Below are 26,128 nucleotides of genomic sequence, written 5' to 3'. Positions count from 1 at the left end.
ATCTTGACTTCCATGAAGGTACGCGAGATCTGTGAGATTATTGGCTCCGGCATTCAGCCTTTGCAGAACTTGTCAGTCTTGCAGAAAATAGGTGATGAAAAAAAGATGGAGTGGGCACAGTTCTACATTAACAAGGGATTTATAGGTAATTATCTACTGCCAGTTTATAAACATCGGTTGTTTTCAGATTTAGGGACTGTTTTCTGAATTTTGATAGTTTGAATGAGTGTTATCTCAACACTTGAAAAGAATAAGGTCGACCTTGTATTGGATTACATTGCTTAAATACTTACATTTAATTAGTTTTGGATAGTAAGAAATCTATTTGAATTTTTGTAAACAAACTTTTAAGTTTCAATTGCATAGTAGATAAGCTTTTCTGTAAGTTTTTCTGTTCAATTTAAAAGAATTCAGTATTTTGATATATTAAGCAACATAATCTTTATGGGTATTGATTAAGAAGTTCAATTGAGATAAATTTGTTTATTATTGGTGGGGTAATTAAGGTGCCTCAGAAACATTGTACAGTGATACCTCGGTAGTCGAACGACTCTATACTCGAACAATTCGGAGTTCGACCAAAATTTTCGAGAAATTTTTGCTGCGGTGCTCGACCAAAAATTCGGTACTCGACCAGCCGAACACGTGACGACCGCATGGGCTTTGTGATGATCGCGCCATCTCGGCCACTCTCGCTTGTTCGGGAAGCATCAGTTCTCTCGAGAGCGTCACTCAGACAACGCGCGATCAGCATTCGTTGTGATTTAGTGATTTTCAGTGCTTTTAATTGCTTTTTTAGCTTTCATAATGAGTCCCAAGAAAGTAATGAGTGTTAAGGGGAAGGAGAAGAGGAAAACAGTGCGAACAACGATCGAGTTGAAGAAGGAAATTATAGCGAAATATGAGAATGGTGTACGAGTGTCCGATTTAGCGGTAGAATACGGAATGGCGAAGTCGACCATTTCTACGTTTTTAAAGCATAAAGAAATGATTAAGAAGGCGAATGTTGCAACGGGAGTTACGGCGGTAACTAAGCAAAGGCCACAAGTGATTGAGGAGATGGAAAAGTTGCTTTTAATATTTATTAAAGAAAAACAGTTGGCCGGGGAAAGTGTTAGTGAAGCGTTCATTTGTGAAAAAGCGTTGCATATCTATGAAGAATTAGTGAAGAAAAGTCCGAGTACCAGTGAAAGTGATTCATTTACATTTAAAGCGAGCAGGGGTTGGTTTGAAAAGTTTCGTAATAGAACAGGTATTCATCGTGTTACTAGGCATGGGGAGGCAGCTAGTTCGGATCAAATTGCAGCCGATAAATACGTGGGGGAATTCGATCGGTACATAAATGAACAAAATTTGATCGCACAACAAGTCTTTAATTGTGATGAGACTGGGTTATTTTGGAAGAAAATGCCAGCCAATACGTACATTACCAAGGACGAGACGAAGATGCCAGGTCACAAGCCAATGAAAGATAGGCTAACATTGTTGCTGTGTGCAAATGCAAGTGGCGATTGCAAGATCAAACCCTTGTTAGTGTACCACTCGGACAACCCCCGGGTGTTCAAACGAAATAATATTTGTAAAAGTGCACTACCAGTTATGTGGCGCTCGAACACTAAATCTTGGGTCACAAGACAATTCTTTACTGAGTGGATAAACGAAGTGTTTGCCCCCCAGGTTAAGGCTTACCTCATTGAAAAGAGCTTGCCAATGAAATGTCTTCTGGTTATGGACAATGCTCCTGCACATCCTCCAGGTCTCGAGGATGACTTGAAAGAAGAATACAGCTTTATCAAAATCAAATTCTTGCCCCCCAATACTACTCCCATACTCCAGCCCATGGACCAACAGGTCATTTCAAACTTCAAAAAACTCTATACCAAGGCCCTTTTCAGAAAGTGTTTTGAAGTGACCAGTGACACGAAGTTGACCCTAAAGGAATTCTGGAAGGAACACTTCAGCATCCTCAACTCTGTTAACATGATTGACCAAGCTTGGCGAGGTGTGACCTATAGGACATTGAACTCTGCCTGGCGTAAGCTGTGGCCATCATGTGTCACAGAGAGGGAGTTTGAAGGTTTCCAACCAGAGGCGGGTCCAAGCACTGCTACCCCTGTAATTTCTGATGACACTGATGTCGTTGAGGAAATTGTTGTCATGGGCAGGAGTTTGGGGCTTGAGGTCGACAAGGATGATATTGATGAGCTTGTAGAAAGCCATTCTACCGAGTTGACTGTGGAGGAATTGTTGCACCTGCAACAACAACAGCAGCAGGATCTGATTGTGGAGCAGGAATCTTCAGAAGAGGATGAGGTAAGGGAGGATGTTCCAAGTTCTCTCATCAATGAAATTTGTTCGAAGTGGGCAGATGTGCAGGCTTTTGCTGAAAAATACCACCCAGAAATTGCAGTAGCAAACCGGGCAGTGCATATGTTTAATGATAGTGTCATGTATCATTTTCGAAGAATACTGCAGAGGAGGAAGAAACAATTAACAATAGACCAGTTTTTCACAAAAGAAAAGAAAGCTGCTACATCAAAGCCTGTTTCTCCTCCAAAGAAGAGACAAAGAAGAGAAGAAACCCCTGAAATAGATCTGCCCACCCTTTCATTGGAGAGAGAAACAACTCCTGAAGGAGAACTACCCCGCCACATCATGGAAGGGGACTCTCCTTCCAAGCAGTAACCTCCCCCTTCCATCCTCTCCACATCCATCCCTGTATGCCATCGAACCGCTGCTCAAAGGTATGTTCACTACAGTACAGAAAATGGTTTAAAATTGTTTTATTTTAGTACAGTAAATGGTTTAAAATTGTTTTATAGGATTTTCTGACCAATTTCATACACATTTAGATAATTATTGTTGTTTAGGTACACGTTTTATTAATATTTTGGGCCTGTTCGAGTGCTTGGGAACGGAATAGAATATATACCATTATTTCTTATGGGGAAAAAAAATTCGGTACTCGAACAAATCGGAGGTCGAACACGGATCTCGAACGGATTATGGTCGAGTACCGAGGTATCACTGTATTGTAAATTTAGCTATGTAGTTATCTTTGAATTTTATTTTTCGACAGCTCTTGAGCAGGTCCTAGCAAAGAGCGCAGGTAAATATTCTGTGGGTGACCAAGTTTCTCTGGCTGATTGCTGTCTTGTGCCTCAAGTTTACAATGCAAACAGGTATGTTACATTGCATAGTTACTGAGAACTAAGGTGGTGGTTTCTATCATCCAGTAACTGTTAAATTTTAAAATTTTTCTTTCAACTTCTTCAAGGTAATTTTGGACACTTCCCATTTGATACTATCAATTATCTGTTCTATTTTCTGACAAAGTTTTGAATAACCAATAATTTATTTCAAGCTGAATGCATTCATAATATCAGAAAGCATTTTAATTTTCTTAAGGGAAAGAGAGAGAGAGGTGACTTATCTTTGTTTTTACACAAATACAAACATCTGTCCTTTAATAGGAGTATGCTTACAGCAAAGCTGGATACAGCTGTTGAAACTTAAGGTGGCAGTAGTTAGCTGGAGGGTTGCAGGAAGCTCTTCCCATCCAATAGGCCACTGAGCTCTCATTTTTCTTTCAGCTGTTGGATAGTACAGATGTACTTCCAGTGTCTGCATCGGCCTTGTTTAATCTTTAGTTTTTTCTTTTAGATAAATGTGTTGGTGAATTGTCATGTGTAAGGGATATTCGGAGGCAAAGAAGAATTTGCAGTTATTTCATAATAACTAGTTGTGAGGTAGTTTTCTGTGCAAGCTTGCAAATATCAACATTCTTGTTTGATTTGTGAGGCCTCGTGATGATAATGACAATGTCAATGTAATCCTAAGGAGGTTGGCAATCCCTAGAAATTGATGTTTTCTCTCGAGGAAGGTTTTGCTACCGTCAAGTGTAAAGAGAGGGCACCACCCTTCTTGTTATGTCTTTCTAATCCTGGAAAACGGTAAGGACATAACAACTGGTTGTACTGATTCATCACAAGAGTTCCTGTGGTCTCTTCCCCTTTGAGAGTACTGTAGTCATTGGCCTGAACATCCCGGTAGAAGGCAAATTTCAAGTTCTTCCAAATACGCTGCCTCATTTTTGTGAGAGTTTTTGCTACTACTTTTAGAGTAGAACAAGTTGAAGATGTTATCGAAGATGCCTTGGAAGGCTGATTAACAGGATCGTGAATGCGTGATTCCTGCTGTTTCTCCATGTGGGAGAAAGTGTTGTACCAGGAACCACCCTTCATGAGTAAGTGCAGAATGTTGTCCCAAAGCAGAAAGGAACATCACTGTACTCAACAATGGGAAGGTGTCTGGGTACTCGGTATGGGTATTCACACACCTTTTACTTGCGCTTGGTCTCATACTGAGAGAAGTAAGTGCCAAGAGTTTTCCATAGCTGGAAGAAACATTGGCACTCAAAGCTCTTTTGAAGCTGAATGCATGTACTGTATTGCAAGTTGGGAAATAGTTTGCCGTCTTCCTTCCCCCTATCTGGAGGATCTCTTGCTCTCTCATTTGGGAGATACTGTAGAGGGAAGCGTGCATGCCGAGAGTTGTTATTTAATGAGATGAAATATTGGTACATGGCACTTCTGCACCTTTGTATTGTCCTGTACTGGGAGGAATGTTTGCCGAGAATGATCCCATAGGAAGAAATGTGAGTACACACAACTCTGTCCCCTACTAAGTGCAGGGCCCTTGACTGAGTAATGTCGTTTCACCTAAAGATGATGATGTCTGAAATAACTAGTCAACGTAGCCGTGTCTCCGACAATTTTTCCCTTTGTACGTCAGGTCGGTGTGTACCAAGAACTAAGCAGTACATACCAAGATCGTACGCAGCACTGAGTGATGTGTGGTGCAAGTGATCATATGCTGCCTACCAGCACTCAGTCTCATAAGAAACTGGGCAATTGTACCCTCATCCAGGATAACAGGCGCTACCTTCTTTCCCGACTTTTTCCGACAATTCCAGAGAGAGTAGAGGCTGCTCCTATACTACCTAGAACATGAAAGGTCTTCACCTTTACGTTCTCAGACTGTACAGGTTTCTACGCGCATTGGGCTCCACACATACTTGAGATTCACTCGCTCAGTCTCTATGATCAACAAAGATGAGGTTGCTGATATTAGCTGACTGTCATGTCGTACACCTCTTCCTCACCTGTCTGCAGCTGACTGACCCTCCACACATCTGGGATCCATGGGCTAGTAGGACTCTGTGTGTTTGGACTCCATATGCTTCAGTAATCATAACGTTAGAGTTGCTGGGCATCTGTTACCTACCTCTCAGCATTCTACACTGATATACTGAGATCTTCTTACACTGTCGTCAGTCAATCGGTCTACGTCACGAGATCCTCCCACTCTGAGACTGGACAATGACATAAGAAATCCTCACTCGTCCTCGTGCTTGAGTTAAAGCAGGTGGCTTCACATGATCAATCTGAACAGCTCTTGCAATCATAGAGACTCCACTTTATATTTGTTATCATTCTGTATGGGGAGTAAGTATCGGCACTTCCTGCTCCTTCTGGTACAGAGTACGCTCACAGGAATTAGGGATGAAGGTACTGTAGCATCATTATCCGCTACCCTGGACAGTTGAAAGAGAGAACCAAGTTGTACACGCTCATCATTTATCACCTTGCCTGTAGAAGAGACCTCAAATGTGACACCTGCTGTTTTGAAGAGATGGAAGTAGTACAGTACTGTAGTCACGATATCACAGGATGACCACTCGAGCCAAGTCTCAAGAGACTTTGACCAATCCCTCCACATGATTTTTGTGGGTGGAGCAGTGTTGTACAAAAACTCAACCCTCACTGGAAAGGTATCTTGGTACAAGGTACAGGATCTCATGCTACTTTTACCAGAGCTAGGTCTTATGTGAGACTAAGCACAAACTCGGTAACACCAAGACTTGGAAGCATGTAGAGAGAACCATATTTACTTAACGAGAATGTATCCACTTGGGAAGACTATTCTAGTATGTTTTTGCCTCATATCAGGCAAGAGGTTTCGTATCAAGAACGCTTCTTTACCCGAAAATACAGTTCTGTGCGCGTTAGTGATGATGATGTTAGCAGCCATCCTCATCCTTCTCTTGCTACTGAACATCCCTGGGACACTTCAGTGATGCAAACTTTTGAAGAAAATTGAGAGAGCTCCTGAACATTCCTGGGTCACTTCAGTGATGCAAACTTTTTAAAGAAACTTGAGAAAATCGCCAGTAGGTATTGGGAATGTATTTTCTTGGGAAGACAGTTCTGTTACGTTCTCACCTTATATGTGAGGCAAGAGCTGTGTGTCTCTGATGATCCCACCGTACATGAGCTTGGTATGTTAGATTAGGTACCAAGATTGTACCCAGAACCAAGCAGTATGTACCAAAATTGTACCCAGAACTGGGCAGTATTACCAAGATCGCACCCAGAATTGAGCAGTGTGTACCAAGATCATACCCAGAATTCAGATGTATGTACCAATATCTTATTCAGAATTCAGCTGTATAGATCAAGATGATACCCAGCACTTGGTAATGTATAGGTACTCACATGATGTTTATCAGCACTTTGTCTTGTAGGAGGCATTGTATTTCCCTTCCCAGAGAAAATGTTTTGGTGCACAGTACAGATGTTTACGTGCTTGCTATCACTTCTTGGTCTTGTGTGAGATCAGACATGCACATCCTCGTGCAGGATGTTTAGTGCAGCCCTCATCCGTTTTCTCTTTGTAGAGTTCAGGGACAACAAATTAGCGGAAGGACCAAGGTGACTCATAAGAGCAGTCAGCAGCGAGAACATATTAACAGTAGAAAGCTGCCTCGTCCCAGCAGACCCATCCCATGATATGAGCACCACAATCGTGGCCTTCCATTCCGCCACTGGTCTCAATGCGCTACGTCACTACAGGATTGGTCTTCTACATGCTTGTTGGACTCCTGATGATTGTATCTTTAGCTCCTATCCTTGAGTGACTTTCATGTCAGAACTTCTATTATTTTCTTTGTTCCAGCTTTTATAGGTAGTAGGTTGGCCATGGAAGCAGCCATCCGTTGAGATGGGTCCTCTGACTGGCCAAACAGTAGTACATTGGATCCTTCTCTCTGGTTGCAGTTCGTTTTCCATTTACCTACTGTACACATACAGTACACCGAATACTAGGGCTTATTCTTTACATATTCTCCTCTTTCCTCATTTTTCCTTATACACCTGACAACACTGAGGAGTTATGTTTAGGAGTATTGATTATCACTTATCCTCCTAGACGAAGGGGAGGATGGTTAAATGTATGCAAACCCATTTTTCTTTGTGTCCATACTGCATGTAAAGACATAGCCTCCACAAGGATACTGTGAAGGTAGATCCTTGACCGTCTACCAAACTTAGCCTACCACCTTCCTCATCTTCTTGCCCTGCTTATTAGGAAGTTGGCGTGAGTACTCACTTCTGTTCCTATACAGTACCGATGTGCTTTGACATTTCCTGCTAAAGTAAACCACCCAATCTGGTTATAGTTACCTCTGCCCTCCTTAGGATATGTATCCTTTTAGATAAAGAATGGTTTGTATTTGTGCTGGAACAAGTTGCAAATATTTAAGTGTTTCATAATTTTCCTAACAGGTGCAAACAAACTTGAGTCCTTGAAGTTATACTTCCTGCCACAACCACCTCGCAAATTCTAGGTTTAAGTTCAAAGTTGTTCTCGGTGGCCTATCAGGGGATTAGGATTTACCTGCCACCCTCCAGCTAACCACCGATACCGGCTTCACTCTAAGCATACTCCTATTGAAGGTCTCTGTTTTGTATAGTTAGGAAAAATACAAATTACTTTATAAGATTTGTGATTTAAGTGTATATTGAATTGATCACCTGGGTTTGAATGAGTCGAGTAAGATTAGTTTTTGTTGGTGATATATGATATTGTCGTTGGGTCTGTGTATAAAGTTTATTTTGGTTGATTGTGTTATTGCTGCTTTGAATTATGATTGTGAGCGCTTGCATTAGTGTGTGGACTCTGCTTTTCTACCTCTTGGTTATGGAATGTCTCCCTTTTCATATTAAGGTATTTAACAAAATGCTTTTTCTTTAGGCATGCCTATCATCATTTTGTAAAAGGCTACATTTTAATTTATTTTCTCTACCTTAAGGTTTTTGTTTCCTTAGAAAATTTTATTATGATGTGTTGCAAACTATTTCATAGATCTCATACAGTACTGTAGTCATTTGTAGGAAAGTAATTTTGACTGAGATTTTTTACTTAAACTTCAAAACTTTCAACACCAAATTAAAATGTTACCTGACAAAGAAATCTATGCTCTAATGCAGTCGTAACTTCCTTTTTTGAAGATGGAATTTGAAAAATTAGTTCTGGAAGCTGGCAAAAGCCATAAGATCATCTTATGATCGCCAAATGCTAACTTACAAGAAAAGAGATTGTAGTACATTAATGTGTCTAACAAATGCTAATGCCAAAAGATCTTCAATAGAAATTCCTGGAGCTGGGGTAAATATTGACTGTGTTATAGTAGAGTGATGAAGAAGACTTGAATAAAGTAGGTGTGGCTGCCTACCCCTTGGATTACCATTAGTCACCTGGTGTTGCCTTGGGAAATTTCAATCCTTTTTGGGATGTCATCAATATTGAGCCAGATTTGAGGACAAAGCAATTTAAACAGGAGAGTTCATTGAAATGAAAATTTATAACTTTAATTTTTAGGGAAAATTTTGTGATTGAAATTTAAACTTGAAGATACATTTCATGTTAATGATAACTTATGGGAAAAATTAAATTGTTTCTTACGTTAAATTGCATTATTCAGTACAGTAATAAATTGAGGCTGTTACAGTACCATATGAAATTGTTTGCATTGCAAACGATGCAGCAGACCTTACTGCATTGAATGCTTAGTCTATTACAAAGTTATTTGAGGATATTACAATGAATGTCAGTCTACAGTTTGCCATATGCACGAAAATGACTAATTGTGGTTTAATTCCCTTTTATAATTGAAAAACGACATTTTATGCAGAGGAGAAATGGAAAACAGAAATAGCATTAACTTTTGGGGTTTTCAAATGCGTATTGGTATGCTCTATCATTGTCTCTTATTGTATGTGTGCTTTAGAATTGAGATTATGATGTTCGTTTACTGTATTGTACAGTCATTATTTACTTGATATTCTGTAATATTCTTATTTTATTTACTAATTTTGATATTCTATTGTAATGGTAATACTGTATAGTTTTATGCTTAGTTGCCCTAAATGAAGGTCTTGAGTGCATTATGTTTTTAAGATTTTCAAGAAAGTTAAAAGGTTCTCCAGTTCCCATTTTGGCATGCTTTCGCGTTTTGTGTTCAGATTAGTACTGCATGGTATATAACCCTTTCAGATTTTGACCATTTGCTAATTCTGTCTGTGCTTCATGTAATGCACCTCACAGTTACCAGCTATACTTCATTGGACAGTTTTCTTTGGTTAGGCCATCCCCAGACAAGTTGTATATGGTTTACCTTGCAGAGGATAACAAATGCATACAAATTTTTAGTTAAAATCATTTCAAGATATTCTATAAATTTGTCAGGGATATTGCATTGGATGAAAATTGGATAACAGAACTCTACCTACCTTGCAAACGGTTTACTATGATAATTTAAGGTTATACTTTATCATCTTCCTTGTGCAGTCATGTTACCAATGCAAACTGTATCACACCCTTAATCTATTTTACTGCATAAGAAAGTAAGAACTATTCTAGTTTTCTGTAATTACTCATATGACAAGTGTATGCTTTATTAAAAGAGCACATCTAATATATTTCCATTCCTATATTAAACTTCTGATAGATGTGAGTGGTTGCACTGGATTCATGCATTCATGTGTAATTGGTTTTATGAGAAATGAGCAGTATGTTGGTTACCTCATATAAATGGATATGTTGGGCACACCATATAAATGGGTATATTAGATACACCATATAAATGGGTATATTGGATACACCTTATAAAAGGGTATGTTGGATATACCACATACTGTAAACTATTAATAGACCTCCAGAAATTGCATCTTCACCAACTGCTCTAAGTATTTACCGTTTCATCTTTGGTATTATATGTAAAGCCATTTGGTAATTTTATTTTACTGCATACTTACCATTCTTGGCCTCAGTGCATTGCAGGTTTTTAAATACATATGTTTAATTCTCGTGTATTTTCTGCTCAAACGTGCAAAGCTGTGGGATACAATAAAGTAAATTCCGATAAAAACAGAGTCGTGATCTCCCGCCTTGGCTGTATTCATGTGAGACCTTACATGTCGCACTGTTGGCTGACAAGCAGGAGTCAACCAATGAGAACACGGAGATTTGTATCCTGGGGGCTGATAGGCCAGGGAGCACAGCGTCACCTCGCAACATCTCGCCTTGCAGCTTCTCACAAATGTGCATCAGTTGTGTTCATGTCTCATTACTGTTCCTGCGTTTAGTGAAGTTTTAGTGGGTTTTTATTTTGTTTCAAGCCTTATCATGCTACCCAAACACCCTGCTGCTTCTAAGGCTTCTGGTAATGAGCCTAAGCAGTAAAGGAAGATGCTGACCATAGTTGAAAAAGTGGAACTTCTTGATACAGTGGAACCTTGACATACGAATTTAATTCTTTCCATTACCATCGTTGTATATCAAAACAGTTGTATCTCAAAGCATTTTTTCCCCTTTAAAATAATGTAATATGTATTAATTCGTTCTAGCGCTATGAAACCACACCAAAACACAGCTAAATTACATATGATATACACAATTTATACACAAATAAACGAGTAATAACACACAATGATAAAATAACATAGTATTGTGATAAATGATAATAAATTTAATAAAATTAATAAAAAAAAAAGATAAAGGAATTTCACTTACCACAACGAAAGATGACGCGAGGCCAGCAGGAGGGGGAGGTAGGAAGGAGTGGCAGGGAACAATTTTTTTTTTCTTTTTATTTACAGATGTAGACTAATAATTACGTAATAAACACAAATGAAATAACATTGGTAAACTAATTTTTATTTATTTTTTTTTAATTACGTACACACTTACTCATCATCACCTTCATGTCTGGCATTTTTGGCCTCACTTTCCTGACTTTCATAACTTTCAGGTCTGGGCCTATCGTGCCAACTCTTTGGGTTGTCTTTATTTTTCGCCATTTTATTGATCTTCACTTTTCTAGCATTCATTCGTAATTTTTATCTAATTAATCATTCTAAACTCCTTCTTATCCCTCATTCCACGTATTCCCATTCCTATTTTTCATTCCTTCTCGCATTTTCCAAATTCATTGATTTCGCTAATTTATTTGATTTAGCGTATATTTAGCTTAGGGAATGTGCTACCGCAAGGTCCAGACAATCTGAACACTTGCACGCACGCTACCGCCTCCCCCTGTCTCGTCTCTTTGTCATTTTGTTTCGTCCTTGTTTCTCACTGGCGTTTTACTTAACTGTATCCAATAATATTGCATTTAATATTCACATTTTAGTATCGTATTTATAATTAAAAACATAGCGAATTATAATCTTATGCATTGTTTACATTCAAATCAGCTGATCAACCCTGCCTAGTCTGTCGTCAACCTCAATTTTTAGATCAAATAATTCCCTTATTAATAAGACATGCTACCTCCGATTCACGATATTTTATAGTTTTTAGCTCTGTGGTGCTTGATTATACAGCATCAAAAGAGATTTAGCAAAGAAAAAAAAAGATTTTATTTATTACAGAGAGAGAGAGAGAGAGAGAGAGAGAGAGAGAGAGAGAGAGAGAGAGAGAGAGAGAGAGAGAGAGAGAGAGAGAGAGAGAGAGAGAGAGAGAGAAATCATTCGTATTTCTCTCTCACTAAATATTCTATTTCGTTTTGGAAGCATTATTGCATTTTCGAGATCATTTTCTTGGGTTTTTTCTTATCACCTGCTTTGTCTTTAGCTTTGGGACCCATGGTAAATAATAAAATAGACAAAATAACATGAAAAATAGGCAGAAATACAACGAACTACACAACGAAGTGTTAAGGATGCAGCAACAACAAACAAACAGACCGAACGCCATCTATCGGTCGCCTATAGAACTATCACATCGCAAAATCATATCTCAAATATTTCGTTGTATATCAAAGCATATATTTTCAAAAATTTTCTGTTGTATCTCAAAACATTCATATATTAGGGCAATCGTATGTCAAGGTTCCAGTGTATTTTGAAAGAAAGCAAAAGTTTCGGGCCGGTTGGATGCCATTACTGTACATCAATAAAAGTTTGTGGCAGGCATAACATCTTTTATTTGTGTTCGATCTACCAGAATCCAGACAAGGATGATTCTATCTTCGTTTGTCGCTTTACATTATGGATAAGGTACAAGATGATAGAAAAGGCCTCTTTTGTTTTTTTTGGTGTTTTTAATACTCACCATAGGGAGTGGTTAAATTCTGTTTCTCTTACTGATCGTCCTGACTGTCAGCAAATCATAAATCAAGTTACTCACAGGTCTGGTAACTGCTTGGTCCTCGTATACACCGACTCCCCTGGTGTTATAGTAGGTAAGGTTAGTTCTCCAGTTGTGACATCTAATCATGCCCTGATTTCATTAGTAGTGAAGACTGGGCAGCCTGTCCCGGATGTGTCGTACTCGTAAGATTTACATGAAATCTCAAGTAGACTAGAATGGCATTTTGAGTGATATTTTGGGCTTGAATTGGTCACAATTGTATAATAGTGTTGATCCTGTTGTTCCTTTGAATGAGAATCTAGTCAATGTAATTGATAGGCATATCCCTTCTCATGTGCTAAGGTACTGAGTGAAAGACAAACCCTGGTTCAATGATGATTGTAGACGTGCTTATTTGGAGAAGCAGGATGCTTATCATCTTTAGAAAGGTAACAGATCAGAGTTGACTTGGAATAACTATAGTGTACTGTACTCAGCTTAGAGCTTTTGATCAGAGAGAGTATGCTTCACCTGAAAATGAATACAATTTAACCATGAAAGAAACCCTTCCTAACACAACCCATGAACATAAGCTACCTCTTAATGAGAGAATGCCTTGATGAAGTCATTGAGCTTCAGCACGGCATTTCATTCCCGTGCTGAAACTTGGTGACGGGCAAGAGGGCTCTCGAAATTGGGGAAATTGCTCCCCAAGTTCGAATCTAAATTTCTCTCCCTTTCCTCTATTTCTTCTGCTCAATATTACTTCGACCTTCTAATTTTATCAACTTTCTTTTGTCTTGCTGTCATAACTCTATAAGTATTATTTCTCTTAAGTTATATATATTTGGTAAGCAGCTCTTCTAGGAGAAGGATACTCCAAAATTAAACCATTGTTCTCTAGTCTTGGATAGTGCCATAGCCTCTGTACCATGGTCTTTCGCTGTCTTGGGTTTGAGTTCTCTTGCTTGAGGGTACACTCGGGCACACTATTCTATCTAATTTCTCTTCCTCTGTCTTTGTTGGAATTTTTATAGTTTATATAGTAAATATTTATTTTAGTGTTGTTGCAGTTCTTAAAATCTATTTTTCCTAGTTTCCTTTCCTCACTGGGCTATTTTCCCTGTTGGAACCCCCAGGATTATAGCATCCTGCTTTTCCAACTAGGGTTGTAGCTTTGTAAGTAATAATAATAATACCCTTAAATCTGCACTCTTTGGTGTAGACCACTCACTGTCCAAAGACAAGGGCAACCTTTTTGGCTGATGTGTTTGACAGTAAGCAGAGTAATGAGAAACTGATCTTCCTCATTCCTGTTTTCTTGAGGCTAAACTAACTAGTTTAGCTTTTCTATCGCGAAATTAAAGCTTTCTTGATGGACCTTGATGCTTATGGAAGTGTAGACCCCAATGGTATTTTTCCTTTGTTTTTTTTTATGAAGACTGCAGATTTCTTAGCTCCAAAGTTGTTATTTTCTGCAAGTTAGCAAGAACAGGTTCTTTTTAAGCTTGTTGGAAAATTGTAAGTTATTCCATAATGTAAATGTGTTTGTGGTAGTTCAAGTCCAGCTGATTACTGGCCAATTTTCAATATTAATCTTACCCGATAATCATGTAGCTGTCAACTCCGTTGCCCGACAGAAATCTACGGACGGGATACGCCAGCGATCACTATACAAGAGGGGGGTGTACTCACCAGCGCCATCTGTGGTCAGGTACTCCAGTACTTCTTGTCAACACCACCTCAATTTTTCCTCTGTCGTGCCGCCGGCAAGACCTACATGGATACGCTGTTGATTTTGGAGTCTTTGTTCACGGTTTTGGTGAAGTATTGCTCTAAAATTTAGCCTTCGCTATACAGGAAGCTTTTCCCTTAGCTTAGATAGCTTTTTGAATTAAATTGATTTATTGGTTAACGATCTTTGCTTTACTTTGGAATTCCCCCTTGACTGTTCTCTAAATTCAAGATGTCCGACCACTCTCAAGCTCCTAAAATTAGGCGATGTAGTGTTAGGACTTGTAATAGGCGTCTTCCGAAGGCCTCGGTTGATCCTCACACCGTTTGTTCCGACTGTAGGGGAAAATCCTGTCAGTTGGAAGATCGATGTGGGGAATGTGCTGGGCTTTCGGAATTCGATTTTAATGAATTCCTCAAGTATACGACTAGGTTAGAGAGGGAGAGAGTTAGGAGGAGTTCTTCTCGCTCTTTGGTTTATTCCTCCCCCCATGATCCTCAACCTTTTCCTTCCCCTGTAGTGGTGACCCCCGAACCTATTACGAGTGCTCAGCCTGATATGTCGGATATGTTACGTGCTATTCAGGCTCTAGGTGATAAGGTGGAGTCTTTAGTGAGTGACCACAATCTTCTCTTGGCAGATGTCAAGGAACTTAAAGTGAAAAGTGCAGTGGGAAGTGTTAGTGCCAGTGCTGTGCCTAGTGTCAGTGTCAGTGTTGCGCATGAGGATACTTCTGTGCGTGCCAGTCGTCCTCCCAGTCCGGGACCTCTTGCAAGCTCCCAAGCCCAGGGGAGAAGCAACGTCGAAGGGCAAAAGGGTTCGGCAGGCCTTGATCGGCGCACAGTTGTATCCTCAGTGGTTGCGGGTGTATCTGATAGAGATCGTCACTTCCACTCCCAGACGATTGAGCCCTTAAATTCCTCGTCTGCGGAAGAAGTTTCCAGGAGGAAACGCTGGACCCAGGTCTCACGACCTCTTAAACGTAAGGTCCCGGCCGAGCGAGTCCAACGGCCCAGGTGTAGCCACTGGGCCAGTTCGGACTCGCCGCAGTCATCTGATGACTGCACACCTCCTAAGAGAGGTAAAGCGATGCCTCAACAGGCCTCTGCTCCAACTTCTGTTGATCCCAAGTTGTCTATGCTGCAGACAATGCAGTCTCAGCTTGCGGTTTTGATGCAGGAGTTTCAGGCAGAGAAGGTTAGCACACCTCCTCCTGCGAGCGCTCCTCCACCTCTGCGCAGTCCACCCTGCCAGACGTATGATGTTGAGGCTCCTCCTGCCTCCATGCGTGAGCTGCCGCATTGGGAGTTGCCAGGTACCAGCGCTATGCAGCAACCTCCTCTTTCCTTGAGGCAGGAGCCTCTTGCTATGCGGCAACCTCCTCAACCCTTGAGGCAGGAGCCTCATGCTATGCGGCAACCTCCTCTACCCATGAGGCAGGAGCCTCATGCGTTGCGGCAACCTCCTCCACCCATGAGGCAGCAGCCTCATGCTATGCGGCAACCGCCTCAACCCTTGAGGCAAGAGCCTCTCTCTGCGCAGCAACCTCCTCAACCCTTGAGGCAGACGCAACCCTTGAGGCAGGAACCTCATGCTATGAGGCAGCCTCCTCAACGCATGCAGCAGCCGCATTCTTCGCAGCATGAGCCTCTTCCCATTCAACATGAACCGCATACCATGCAGCATGAGCCTCATGCCTTACAGCATTCGCTTCTGACCACGCTTGCTCCTCAGACCTCCGCAGAACCTCCTTCAACCCAGCCTCATGACTTTGTCATTGCCAGCCCTCATCCTCTTCAGCAGAGGCGTGATGATGGATCCGCAAGTGCGCATGCACCCGTTCTACAGGATTCAGCCATTCAGCATGCCGCTATACCGTTACCTCTCGCTTCTCAACTCTCAGGAGATGAGGTTTCTGAGGATGAAGCTGCTCACCTGGATGATCCTTCTTCTGATGTGGAGGAACACAAGTCGTCGCCACCTTCATTAGACTTTCGTAAGGTCCTGACTCTGTTCAGAGAGTTATACCCTGAACACTTCGTTTCTGCAACCCCTCGTTCTCCTCCATCCGAGTTTTCTCTAGGCATGCAGCCTATTACGTCTGCCTACACCAAGCTTGTCCTCGCCAGATCATCAAAGAGAGCTTTGAGGGTTTTAGGGGATTGGTTGCAGTCCAAGCAGCAACTGGGAAGGACATCTTTTGTGTTTCCTCCTCCTAAGCTGGCTTCTAAGTTGGGCGTCTGGTATGCCACGGGAGAGGAACCAGGCTTGGGGGTCCCTGCCTCTGCCCAGGCCGACTTCTCAAGTTTGGTTGACTCTCCCCGTAGGTCGGCTATGAGACGCTTGAAGGTCTGCTGGACTTTTTCTGATCTGGACCACTTGTTGAAGGGAGTCTTTCGCGCCTTCGAAATTTTTAATTTCCTCGATTGGTGCCTGGGGGCCTTGAGCAAGAAGACTGCCCCTTCTGACAAAGACTCGGCCATGCTGATCATGTCCTGTATGGACAGAGCAATTCGCGATGGTTCTGGCGAACTTGCTTCTATTTTTGTCTCAGGAGTCCTCAAGAAAAGGGAACATCTATGCTCCTACTTATCTACTGGTATCACCCCTTGCCAGAGGTCACAGTTGCTGTTTGCTCCTCTCTCCAAGTTCCTGTTTCCGGAGGAGCTAATCAAGGAGATGGCTGCGGCTCTTATCCAGAAAGATACGCATGACCTCATGGCCTCTTCAGCACGTAAGGCTAAAATCGTACCTTCAGTGCCGAGATCTTACCGCACCCCTGTGGCTGATACACCTGCTACCAGATTCATTCCGCCCTTTCGTGGCAGAGCCCCCAGCCGAGGAAGTTCCCGTGCAGACAGTCACAGGGGCAAGTCCAAGAAAGGTGCCAAGTCCACGAAAAGCAAGCTTTGACTTCCCTCCTCTCCAGACAGCTGTAGGAGCCAGACTCAAGACCTTCTGGCAAGCCTGGGAAAGAAGAGGTGCAGACGCTCAGTCTGTCAAGTGGCTAAGGGAGGGTTACAGAATTCCGTTCTGCCGCAATCCCCCTCTGACCACATCTCCCATCAACCTCTCTCCCAACTACAAGGAGAAGGACAAGAGGCTAGCGTTACATCAAGAGGTGTCGCTCCTGTTACAGAAGGAGGCAGTGGTGATAGTCCGGGACCATCAATCCCCGGGCTTTTACAACCGTCTCTTCCTGGTGGCCAAGAAGACAGGAGGTTGGAGACCGGTGCTGGACGTCAGTGCGCTCAATGCTTATGTCACCAAGCAGACGTTCACAATGGAGACGACGAAGTCGGTCCTAGCAGCGGTCAGGCAGGAGGACTGGATGGTCTCGTTGGATCTGAAAGATGCCTACTTTCACGTTCCCATCCATCCAGACTCCCAACCTTTTCTGAGATTCGTCTTTGGAGAGGTTGTGTACCAGTTCCAAGCCCTGTGCTTTGGCCTAAGCACGGCACCTCTGGTGTTTACGCGACTGATGAGGAATATTGCGAAATTCCTTCACTTGGCAGACATCAGAGCCTCCCTTTATTTAGACGACTGGCTTTTAAGAGCCCCCACAAGTCGTCGCTGTCTGGAGAGTCTCAGATGGACTTTGGATTTGACCAAGGAACTGGGTCTCTTGGTCAATTTAGAGAAGTCCCAGCTCGTTCCTTCCCAAACCATCGTTTACCTGGGAATGGAGATTCAGAGTCGAGCTTTTCGGGCTTTTCCGTCGGCCCCAAGAATCAACCAACCCCTAGAGTGCATCCTGAGCATGCTGAAGAAGAACCGATGCTCGGTGAGGCAGTGGATGAGTCTAACAGGGACTCTTTCATCGATAGCCCTGTTCATCGAGTTAGGGAGACTCCACCTCCGCCCCCTTCAGTACCATCTAGCAGCTCACTGGAACAAGGATATGACGCTCGAGGCGGTCTCTATTCCTGTTTCCAAAGAGATGAGGGCTACTCTAACGTGGTGGAAGAACAACATTCTTCTCAAGGAGGGTCTCTCATTAGCTGTTCAGACCCCCGACCTTCATCTCTACTCGGACGCATCAGACTCGGGCTGGGGCGCGACATTGGACGGACAGGAATGCTCGGGGACATGGAACCAGGAACAGGAAACGCTTCACATCAATTGCAAGGAGTTGTTGGCAGTTCATCTGGCCTTAATGAACTTCAAGTCCCTCCTGCTAAACAAGGTGGTGGAGGTGAACTCCGACAACACCACAGCCTTGGCGTACATCTCCAAGCAGGGAGGGACTCATTCGAGGAAGCTGTTCGAGATCGCAAGGGACCTCCTCATTTGGTCAAAAAGTCGAAAGCTCACGCTGGTAACGAGGTTCATTCAGGGCGATATGAATGTCTCGGCAGATCGCCTCAGCAGGAAGGGTCAAGTCATCCCCACAGAATGGACCCTTCACAAGAACGTGCAGCAGACTTTGGGCCCTGTGGGGTCAGCCAACTATAGATCTGTTCGCTACCTCGATGACCAAGAGGCTCCCATTGTACTGTTCCCCGATTCCAGACCCGGCAGCAGTTCACGTGGATGCTTTTCTGCTGGATTGGTCCCACCTCGACCTGTATGCATTCCCGCCGTTCAAGATCATCAACAGGGTTCTTCAGAAGTTCGTCTCTCACGAAGGGACACGACTGACGTTGGTTGCTCCCCTTTGGCCTGCAAGAGAATGGTTCACAGAGGTACTGTACTGCAATGGCTGGTCGACGTTCCCAGGACTCTCCCTCTAAGAGTGGACCTTCTACGTCAACCTCACGTAAAGAAGGTACACCCAAGCCTCCACGCTCTTCGTCTGACTGCCTTCAGACTATCGAAAGACTCTCTAGAGCTAGAGGCTTTTCGAAGGAGGCAGCCAGAGCGATTGCCAGAGCAAGGAGGATATCCACTCGCAGAGTCTATCAATCTAAGTGGGAAGTCTTCCGAAGCTGGTGCAGAACCAATGCAGTTTCCTCTACCAGTACCACTGTAACCCAAGTTGCTGACTTCCTGTTACATCTTAGGAATGTTAGATCTCTATCAGCTCCTACGATCAAGGGGTACAGAAGTATGTTGGCAGCGGTTTTCCGCCACAGAGGCTTGGATCTTTCCTCCAACAAAGATCTGCAGGACATCCTTAGGTCTTTTGAGACCTCTAAAGAACGTCGGTTGTCCACTCCAGGCTGGAATCTAGACGTAGTCCTAAGGTTCCTTATGTCATCTAGATTTGAACCTCTCCAGTCAGCCTCTTTCAAAGACCTCACTCTCAAAACTCTTTTCCTCGTCTGCCTTGCAACAGCCAAAAGAGTAAGTGAGGTTCACGCCTTCAGCAGGAACATAGGTTTCACATCTGAAACGGCTACATGTTCCTTACAGCTCGGTTTTTTGGCAAAAAATGAGCTTCCTTCACGTCCTTGGCCTAAATCGTTCGAAATTCCTAGCCTTTCCAACATGGTGGGTAACGAACGGGAGAGAGTACTTTGCCCTGTCAGAGCTCTAAAGTACTATCTTAAAAGGTCAAAACCCTTGCGAGGACAATCAGAGGCCTTATGGTGTGCTATTAAGAAACCTTCGCTGCCTATGTCTAAGAACGCAGTTTCTTATTACATAAGGCTTCTGATTAGAGAAGCTCATTCTCACATGAAGGATGAAGACCTTGCTTTGCTGAAGGTAAGGACACATGAAGTGAGAGCTGTGGCTACTTCAGTGGCCTTCAAACAGAACCGTTCTCTGCAGAGTATTATGGATGCAACCTATTGGAGGAGCAAGTCAGTGTTTGCATCATTCTATCTCAAAGATGTCCAGTCTCTTTACGAGAACTGCTACACCCTGGGACCATTCGTAGCAGCGAGTGCAGTAGTAGGTGAGGGCTCAGCCACTACATTCCCATAATCCCATAACCTTTTTAACCTTTCTCTTGAATGCTTTTATTGTTGTTTTGGGTTGTACGGTGGGCTAAGAAGCCTTCCGCATCCTAGTTGATTTGGCGGGTGGTCAATTCTTTCTTGAGAAGCGCCTAGGTTAGAGGTTGTGATGAGGTCCTTTAGTATGGGTTGCAGCCCTTTATACTTCAGCACCTAAGAGTTGTTCAGCCTCCTAAGAGGACCGCTGCGCTCAGTAAGGAAGACGTACTTATTAAAGGCAGAGTAATGGTTCAAGTCGACTTCCTTACCAGGTACTTATAATTTCATTTGTTATTTTGAATAACTGATAAAAATGAAATACGGGATACTTAGCTTCTTGATTAACATGTACACTGGTTTTCACCCACCCCCCTGGGTGTGAATCAGCTACATGATTATCGGGTAAGATTAATATTGAAAAATGTTATTTTCATTAGTAAAATAAATTTTTGAATATACTTACCCGATAATCATGATTTAATTGACCCACCCTTCCTCCCCATAGAGAACCAGTGGACCGAGGAAAAAATTGAGGTGGTGTTGACAAGAAGTACTGGAGTACCTGACCACAGATGGCGCTGGTGAGTACACCCCCCTCTTGTATAGCGATCGCTGGCGTATCCCGTCCGTAGATTTCTGTCGGGCAACGGAGTTGACAGCTACATGATTATCGGGTAAGTATATTCAAAAATTTATTTTACTAATGAAAATAACATTTTCCATAACTCATGTTATCTAAAGTTTTATAATGTCTTTTGGCAAAACATCTAAATAGGTTTGCTGAAGGTAATCATCTGATCCTAGTTTGTAATTTGGCTTTCATAAAGGCCTTGAAGCATATGATACCCTTTTTACAATCTCCAATGCTGTATAGAAATCCCATGATTGGGGTCAGGAAGTTTGTATGGTTGGCCTTGATTTTATTGCTGCTTTTGAAAGTATTAATCATGAGGCCTTGTTTTCAAACAAAAACAGTTGGCAGTAGGCGACTTTTCTTAGCATCATTATTGAATTTTTAAGTAATAGATTGCAAAGAGTTGTTGATGGGTACCATAGTGAGTATAGGAATGTGATATCTGATGGTCCTCACGGTTGTGTTCTTGGCGCATTACTTTTCATACTATATATACATGACATGTGGTTTATCTTGGAAAACAAGCTTGTTGCACATGCGGATGCTGCTACTCTCTCTGCATCAATTCCATCTCCTGAATGTCGATCTGGGGTTACTGAATGCCTTCCTAGAGATCTAGCTAAAATTAGTGCATGGTGCAAATTATTGGGCATGAAGTTGGATCCTAACAAAACTCAAAGTATGATGTTAATTAGGTCGAGGACAGTGACTCCTCAACATCGGGATCTCAGCATTGATAATATGTCTTTAACCCTGTATGATTTTTTAAAAATCTTAGGTGTGATTCTCAACAGCAAATTTACTTTTGAGAAACACATTAGATATGTTTCTTTTTCAATTGCACAAAAAATTGGCTAACTAAGAAAATCTCAGGATTTTCAGTGATCAATCCATTCTGGAGAAGTGTTTCAATTATTTCATTCTCTCTTGTTTTGAGTATTATTCTCTTGTTTGTTCTTCAGCTGCTGATTCTCATCTTAATTTGTTGGATAGGTACTTATGGTTTGTTAAATTTCTTATTCCTGATCTAGATATTAATCTGTGTCACCGTCGTTCAATTAGATTTTTCATAATTTTGACCATTTGTTACATACAGATCTTCCGGACAGTACCATCATGTTTGTAATACTAGGTATGCAGGCAATTCTAATAGTCATGCCTTCTCCATCATGAGGTTCAATACTGCACTGTATTCTAGAAGTTTTATTTCGGGTATGAACTAGTTGTGAAATGAACTCACTAATCGGGTAGTTGAATCGGTAGAACTTCAAAAGTTCAAACTTGCAGCAAATGTTTTTATGTTGAGCAGGCTGAAATGTGTCTATTTATAGTTTATATATGAAAGATTTATTTTGATGTTTTTACTTTTCTTAGAATATTTTATTTTAATTGTTCATTACTTCTCATATAGTTTACTGTATTTTTTTCCTTATTTCCTTTCTTCACTGGGCTATTTTTCTCTGTTGGAGCCCTTGGGCTTATAGCATCATGCTTTTCCAACTAGGGTTGTATCTTAGCAAGTAATAATAATAATGGTAATGATAGTAATGATAATAAGGATAATAAAGATAATGATAATGTCTATAATTCGCTACATTAAGAAAGACAAGAAGAATATCAGGAAGACTGCATTGATGACTTTCAACAGAGCAGCAAAGATAGTGGTTACTCCCTGCTTTAAGAGGGTAGTAAGGATGGAATCTGCTTTGGCAATATGGATTGCAGATTGCTGAAAGAAAAACCTTGTTTTGATCACCAACAAGAACCGAATAAAGGCGAAAACCCTGCATGACAACCTTTCAATCTGCTGATGAAAGGATAGATGGCGAGGAGGAGGATATCGATGACCCACAACCATGAACGTCCAGCAATTCCCCGAAGAAGAAACTTTCGTTCAGTGCCAGCAAGGACTGGTCAGAAAAGTTCGAAAAAAGATTTGGCTTGCAGAGTGTCTTGCTGTACAGCAAAGCTCTGCAGGTACAGCTGTGGCCAAGTGATATGTCGAGGAGGTGTTCCTTCGACTTATCAAGGAAGGCAGCTGTCTAATGGAAGAAGTTTTTAATTTGTATAAGACAGGGTTGTTTTGAAAGAAGATGCCATTCTGTACATTCTTGTTCAAAGAAGAGGTAAAAAGGCCAGGCTTCAAGGTACACAAAGACCGTGTGACACTTGTCAAGTACAGGAATGCTGCGGGCTTTATGTTGAAGCCAAGATTTATGTCCATAAACCTGTGTGCCTTGGAATCGAAAAACAAGAATCTGCTGCCCTTGGATTGGATAAAGAACGCCAAGATGTAGATTACGAAAGTCTGCACATCCAACTAGTTCCACCAATGCTTCACCCCTCAGGTTATAGTGTATGTAGCTGAAAAGGGCCTTCCATTTGACGTCCTTTTGTTGTTGGATAGTGTAAGAGGCCACGCAACTGATCTACTGTACATTATGAAGGTTATAGATCGAGTTCTTGCCCCCAACATCATAGCACTCATTCAACCAATGGATGAAGGCACATTCGTGCCATTAAGGTTCTCTACACCCAGACCATTACAGAGGGCCTCATCAGAAGTATAGATGAGGACAAGACGACTACACAAAGAAGGTGTATTAGCATAACTACACGATTGCAATATGTTTGATAAATGTTCTAAAGGTACTACTGGAAAGGAAGCCTCAGACAATCCATTCCAACTGGAAGAAATTTTGTTCTCAATTGGTCGACAATTACAAGGGCTTCACTCCTGACGAAGTGCATCACTCGGTGGTTGGCAAGGCTGAGAAACTAGTAAGACTGAAACAGGAAGAAGGCTTCAAGGACATGACTCCTGAAGATGTCATCATCCTCATTGATTGCCAGTCAAAGCAGCTGACAGACTAAGACCTCACGGAGATGACAAAGTCAGCAAGTGAGGAAGAGAAAGAAGCAGAAACTAAAGAGTGACTTTACCCTTAAATGTCTTGCATCCTTGTGCAACATGGCTAAAGAATTGCAACAAGGGTTGTAAGATTTGGACAGGTACATGGTCCGATTTGTGCACTTTGCAATCTGATTGTTGGGGGCTTGTCTGTCCACAAGGCCATTTTGGCCTGGAAGAAAAATCAGCGGAAGCATCTCATCATAACCGTGTTCTTTTCTCGCAAGAAATTGTTAGCTACGCCTCCGCCTAAAGTGGAAGCCTTAGTTGAAGCAGAAGAAATTGAAGTTACTGCAGCCCCTGACGAAGCACCCCATGAAGAGTTGCTGTCACAAGAGCTGTAATGCTCTCATTTGCTGCGCAATAAACAGCATCATCACCTTTATTGTCATGTTTACTGTATAGTTAATTCATCATCATAATCATCATGCTCTCTCTCTCTCTCTCTCTCTCTCTCTCTCTCTCTCTCTCTCTCTCTCTCTCTCTCTCTCTCTCTCTCTCTCTCTCTCTCTCAACTTTTATGATTAATAACTGCTTATAAACTTGTTTACTGTATGTACTGTACACTAAGAAGATTTTCTTAAATACAAAATTATTTACTGTATAATACTATACTGTATAAAAGTGTGGGAAAAGGTAATACAGATAGAGGTTGATTTAATATTAGTGTGGGGAGGTTATAAAGGTTTGAAATATACATAAATATTAGAATGAATAGGGCCTTGCTACTTTGTAGATTTTCACCTATTGGGGGGGGGGGGGGAGCAACCAATTATCAATGGTAGATGGGGGAAATGATCTGATTGGTTTTAAGGTTGGCGTGTATTGAACTGTTGTTTTGAAAGTCAGTAGCTGTTTTTGTCATAATTATTTCAAACATTCAGCAAATTTTGCCCGGAATTTCTTCCTTAGTACTGTATTTATTAAGACCAAGTGCTACCATTCCTTTTTTAAGTACTGTTTATTATTAATTTCTGCTTGTGCTTTATTATATATTGTTAAAGCTTAAATGTTTGTGCTTTGTGCTGTTTTTTTCTGTTTAACATCATATAACAGATTCTTGCATGCCGCATGATTGGCCTTGATAACCCTTTGATTGTGGTTTTAGTTTCATGCTTAAATTATTAGTTATTGTGGTTTAGATGGTAATAAATTGAGATTTATTCCACTGTTTAGACAATCTGCAATTTCAGTCAAAGAAATTTTTTTTTTCTATAATGGATTGTTAGAAGATTTTGCAAATCTTGAGTCTGCCAAATGTTAGGAAAATTTAAGTTTTGAATATGGCTTTGCACTTTAAAAAGTTAGTAGGGTTGTTCCCTACAAAACAAAGCTGTGGTTACTGTTTCCTCTTTATTTTTTGTATGAATAGGGTTTCTCTGATGAATTACACTTAAGGAATATAAACACATTTTTGAGGGAGATGTGTGATTCCCTAATTTTATTTTTACAGATTCAAGGTGGATATGTCCGCCTTCCCAACAATCTCTCGTGTACATGATGCGTTGACCTCTCTAGAGGCTTTCCAGGCTGCACATCCTTCCAAACAGCCCGACTGCCCAGAAGATTTGAAATAGTTTTTTTAATTCAGTTTTGTTATTCATATTGGCATAGTTCTTTAACTTGGTTTGGTGTTTGGTAACTTGACTAGCATATATTATTTGGGAAATAATGAATCGGGGAATAACTTGTTTCAAATTTTCCATTTGAAAATGAGCTGTATTCTTATTTAGCCGTTATCTTCAAGTAAGTGAATTATACTGCATCTCGAATGGTTCTTTTAATTTTTCTATTTTATGCTTCAAGGTTATTTTGCATTTTGTAATGCTTTTAGGCTGGCCAGTACTGTCATATTGTGCAGTTACTGATTTTTTGGTGGGTGACTTAAGTAGGTGGTGGTATGATCTCAAAGTTATTATGATTCTCTAGTGCTCTTCAAAACATCATATGTCTCATTAGAATTTTCATGACAGAAGTCTACCAACTAAGGGCTTGCAAGAAATCAGTTGGAGAAGTTATGAAATGGTTTAAGACACCAGTCTGTACTATTTTCATGTATGTACAGTACTATATTATTTTTTTACTTCTGATATATATATCTTTAAATATTTTGGAAATGGTTTTTTCCATCTATTATATTGTCAAATACAGTAATTCATCTTATTTCAAAATAACTTTGTGTAAATAAATATTTTAATAATATACAGTATTTTGATTAAAGAATTTTTACTATCCATGTCATGATTACAGTATTTAATGTTATTAGGGTGAGATAAAGGAGGGTAGCATGGACATACGGAATGTGTGAAAGTTTAAAATTTTTTATTAAAGATTTTCCCATTGCTTCAGATAAAATTAAGAAATCATAATATTGAAGGTCAAAGAAAAGCTGCTAATTCAGGTTATCATTTAGTGTTGAAACCTGCTATCACAGACATTCTGAGATCTGGAAATAAGAGTATATTTTTAAATACAGGGGATTTGCAAAC

The 26,128-nt window shown here is 41.1% G+C and overlaps 1 protein-coding gene across 2 annotated transcripts in view; it reads left to right on the top strand.

The window, feature by feature from the left end:
* The window catches only part of LOC137627779 (maleylacetoacetate isomerase-like), a 44,380-nt gene extending 18,539 nt beyond the window's left edge, over positions 1–25,841 (top strand). For both annotated transcript variants that reach the window (XM_068359099.1, XM_068359100.1), the window contains 3 exons: positions 19–145; positions 3,080–3,182; positions 25,093–25,841. In XM_068359099.1, the coding sequence (XP_068215200.1) occupies positions 19–145; positions 3,080–3,182; positions 25,093–25,216 (354 nt within the window). In that variant the 3' untranslated portion in view covers positions 25,217–25,841. The remainder of the gene's footprint in view (positions 1–18; positions 146–3,079; positions 3,183–25,092) is intronic.
* The last annotated feature ends 287 nt before the right edge of the window (positions 25,842–26,128 follow it).

The sequence above is a fragment of the Palaemon carinicauda genome, chromosome 35 (assembly GCF_036898095.1).
Source record: "Palaemon carinicauda isolate YSFRI2023 chromosome 35, ASM3689809v2, whole genome shotgun sequence".
In the NCBI taxonomy this organism is placed as follows: Eukaryota; Metazoa; Arthropoda; class Malacostraca; order Decapoda; family Palaemonidae; genus Palaemon; species Palaemon carinicauda.
The sequence above is the reverse complement of the archived record's forward strand: the minus strand, read 5'-3'. Positions and strand labels throughout refer to the sequence as shown.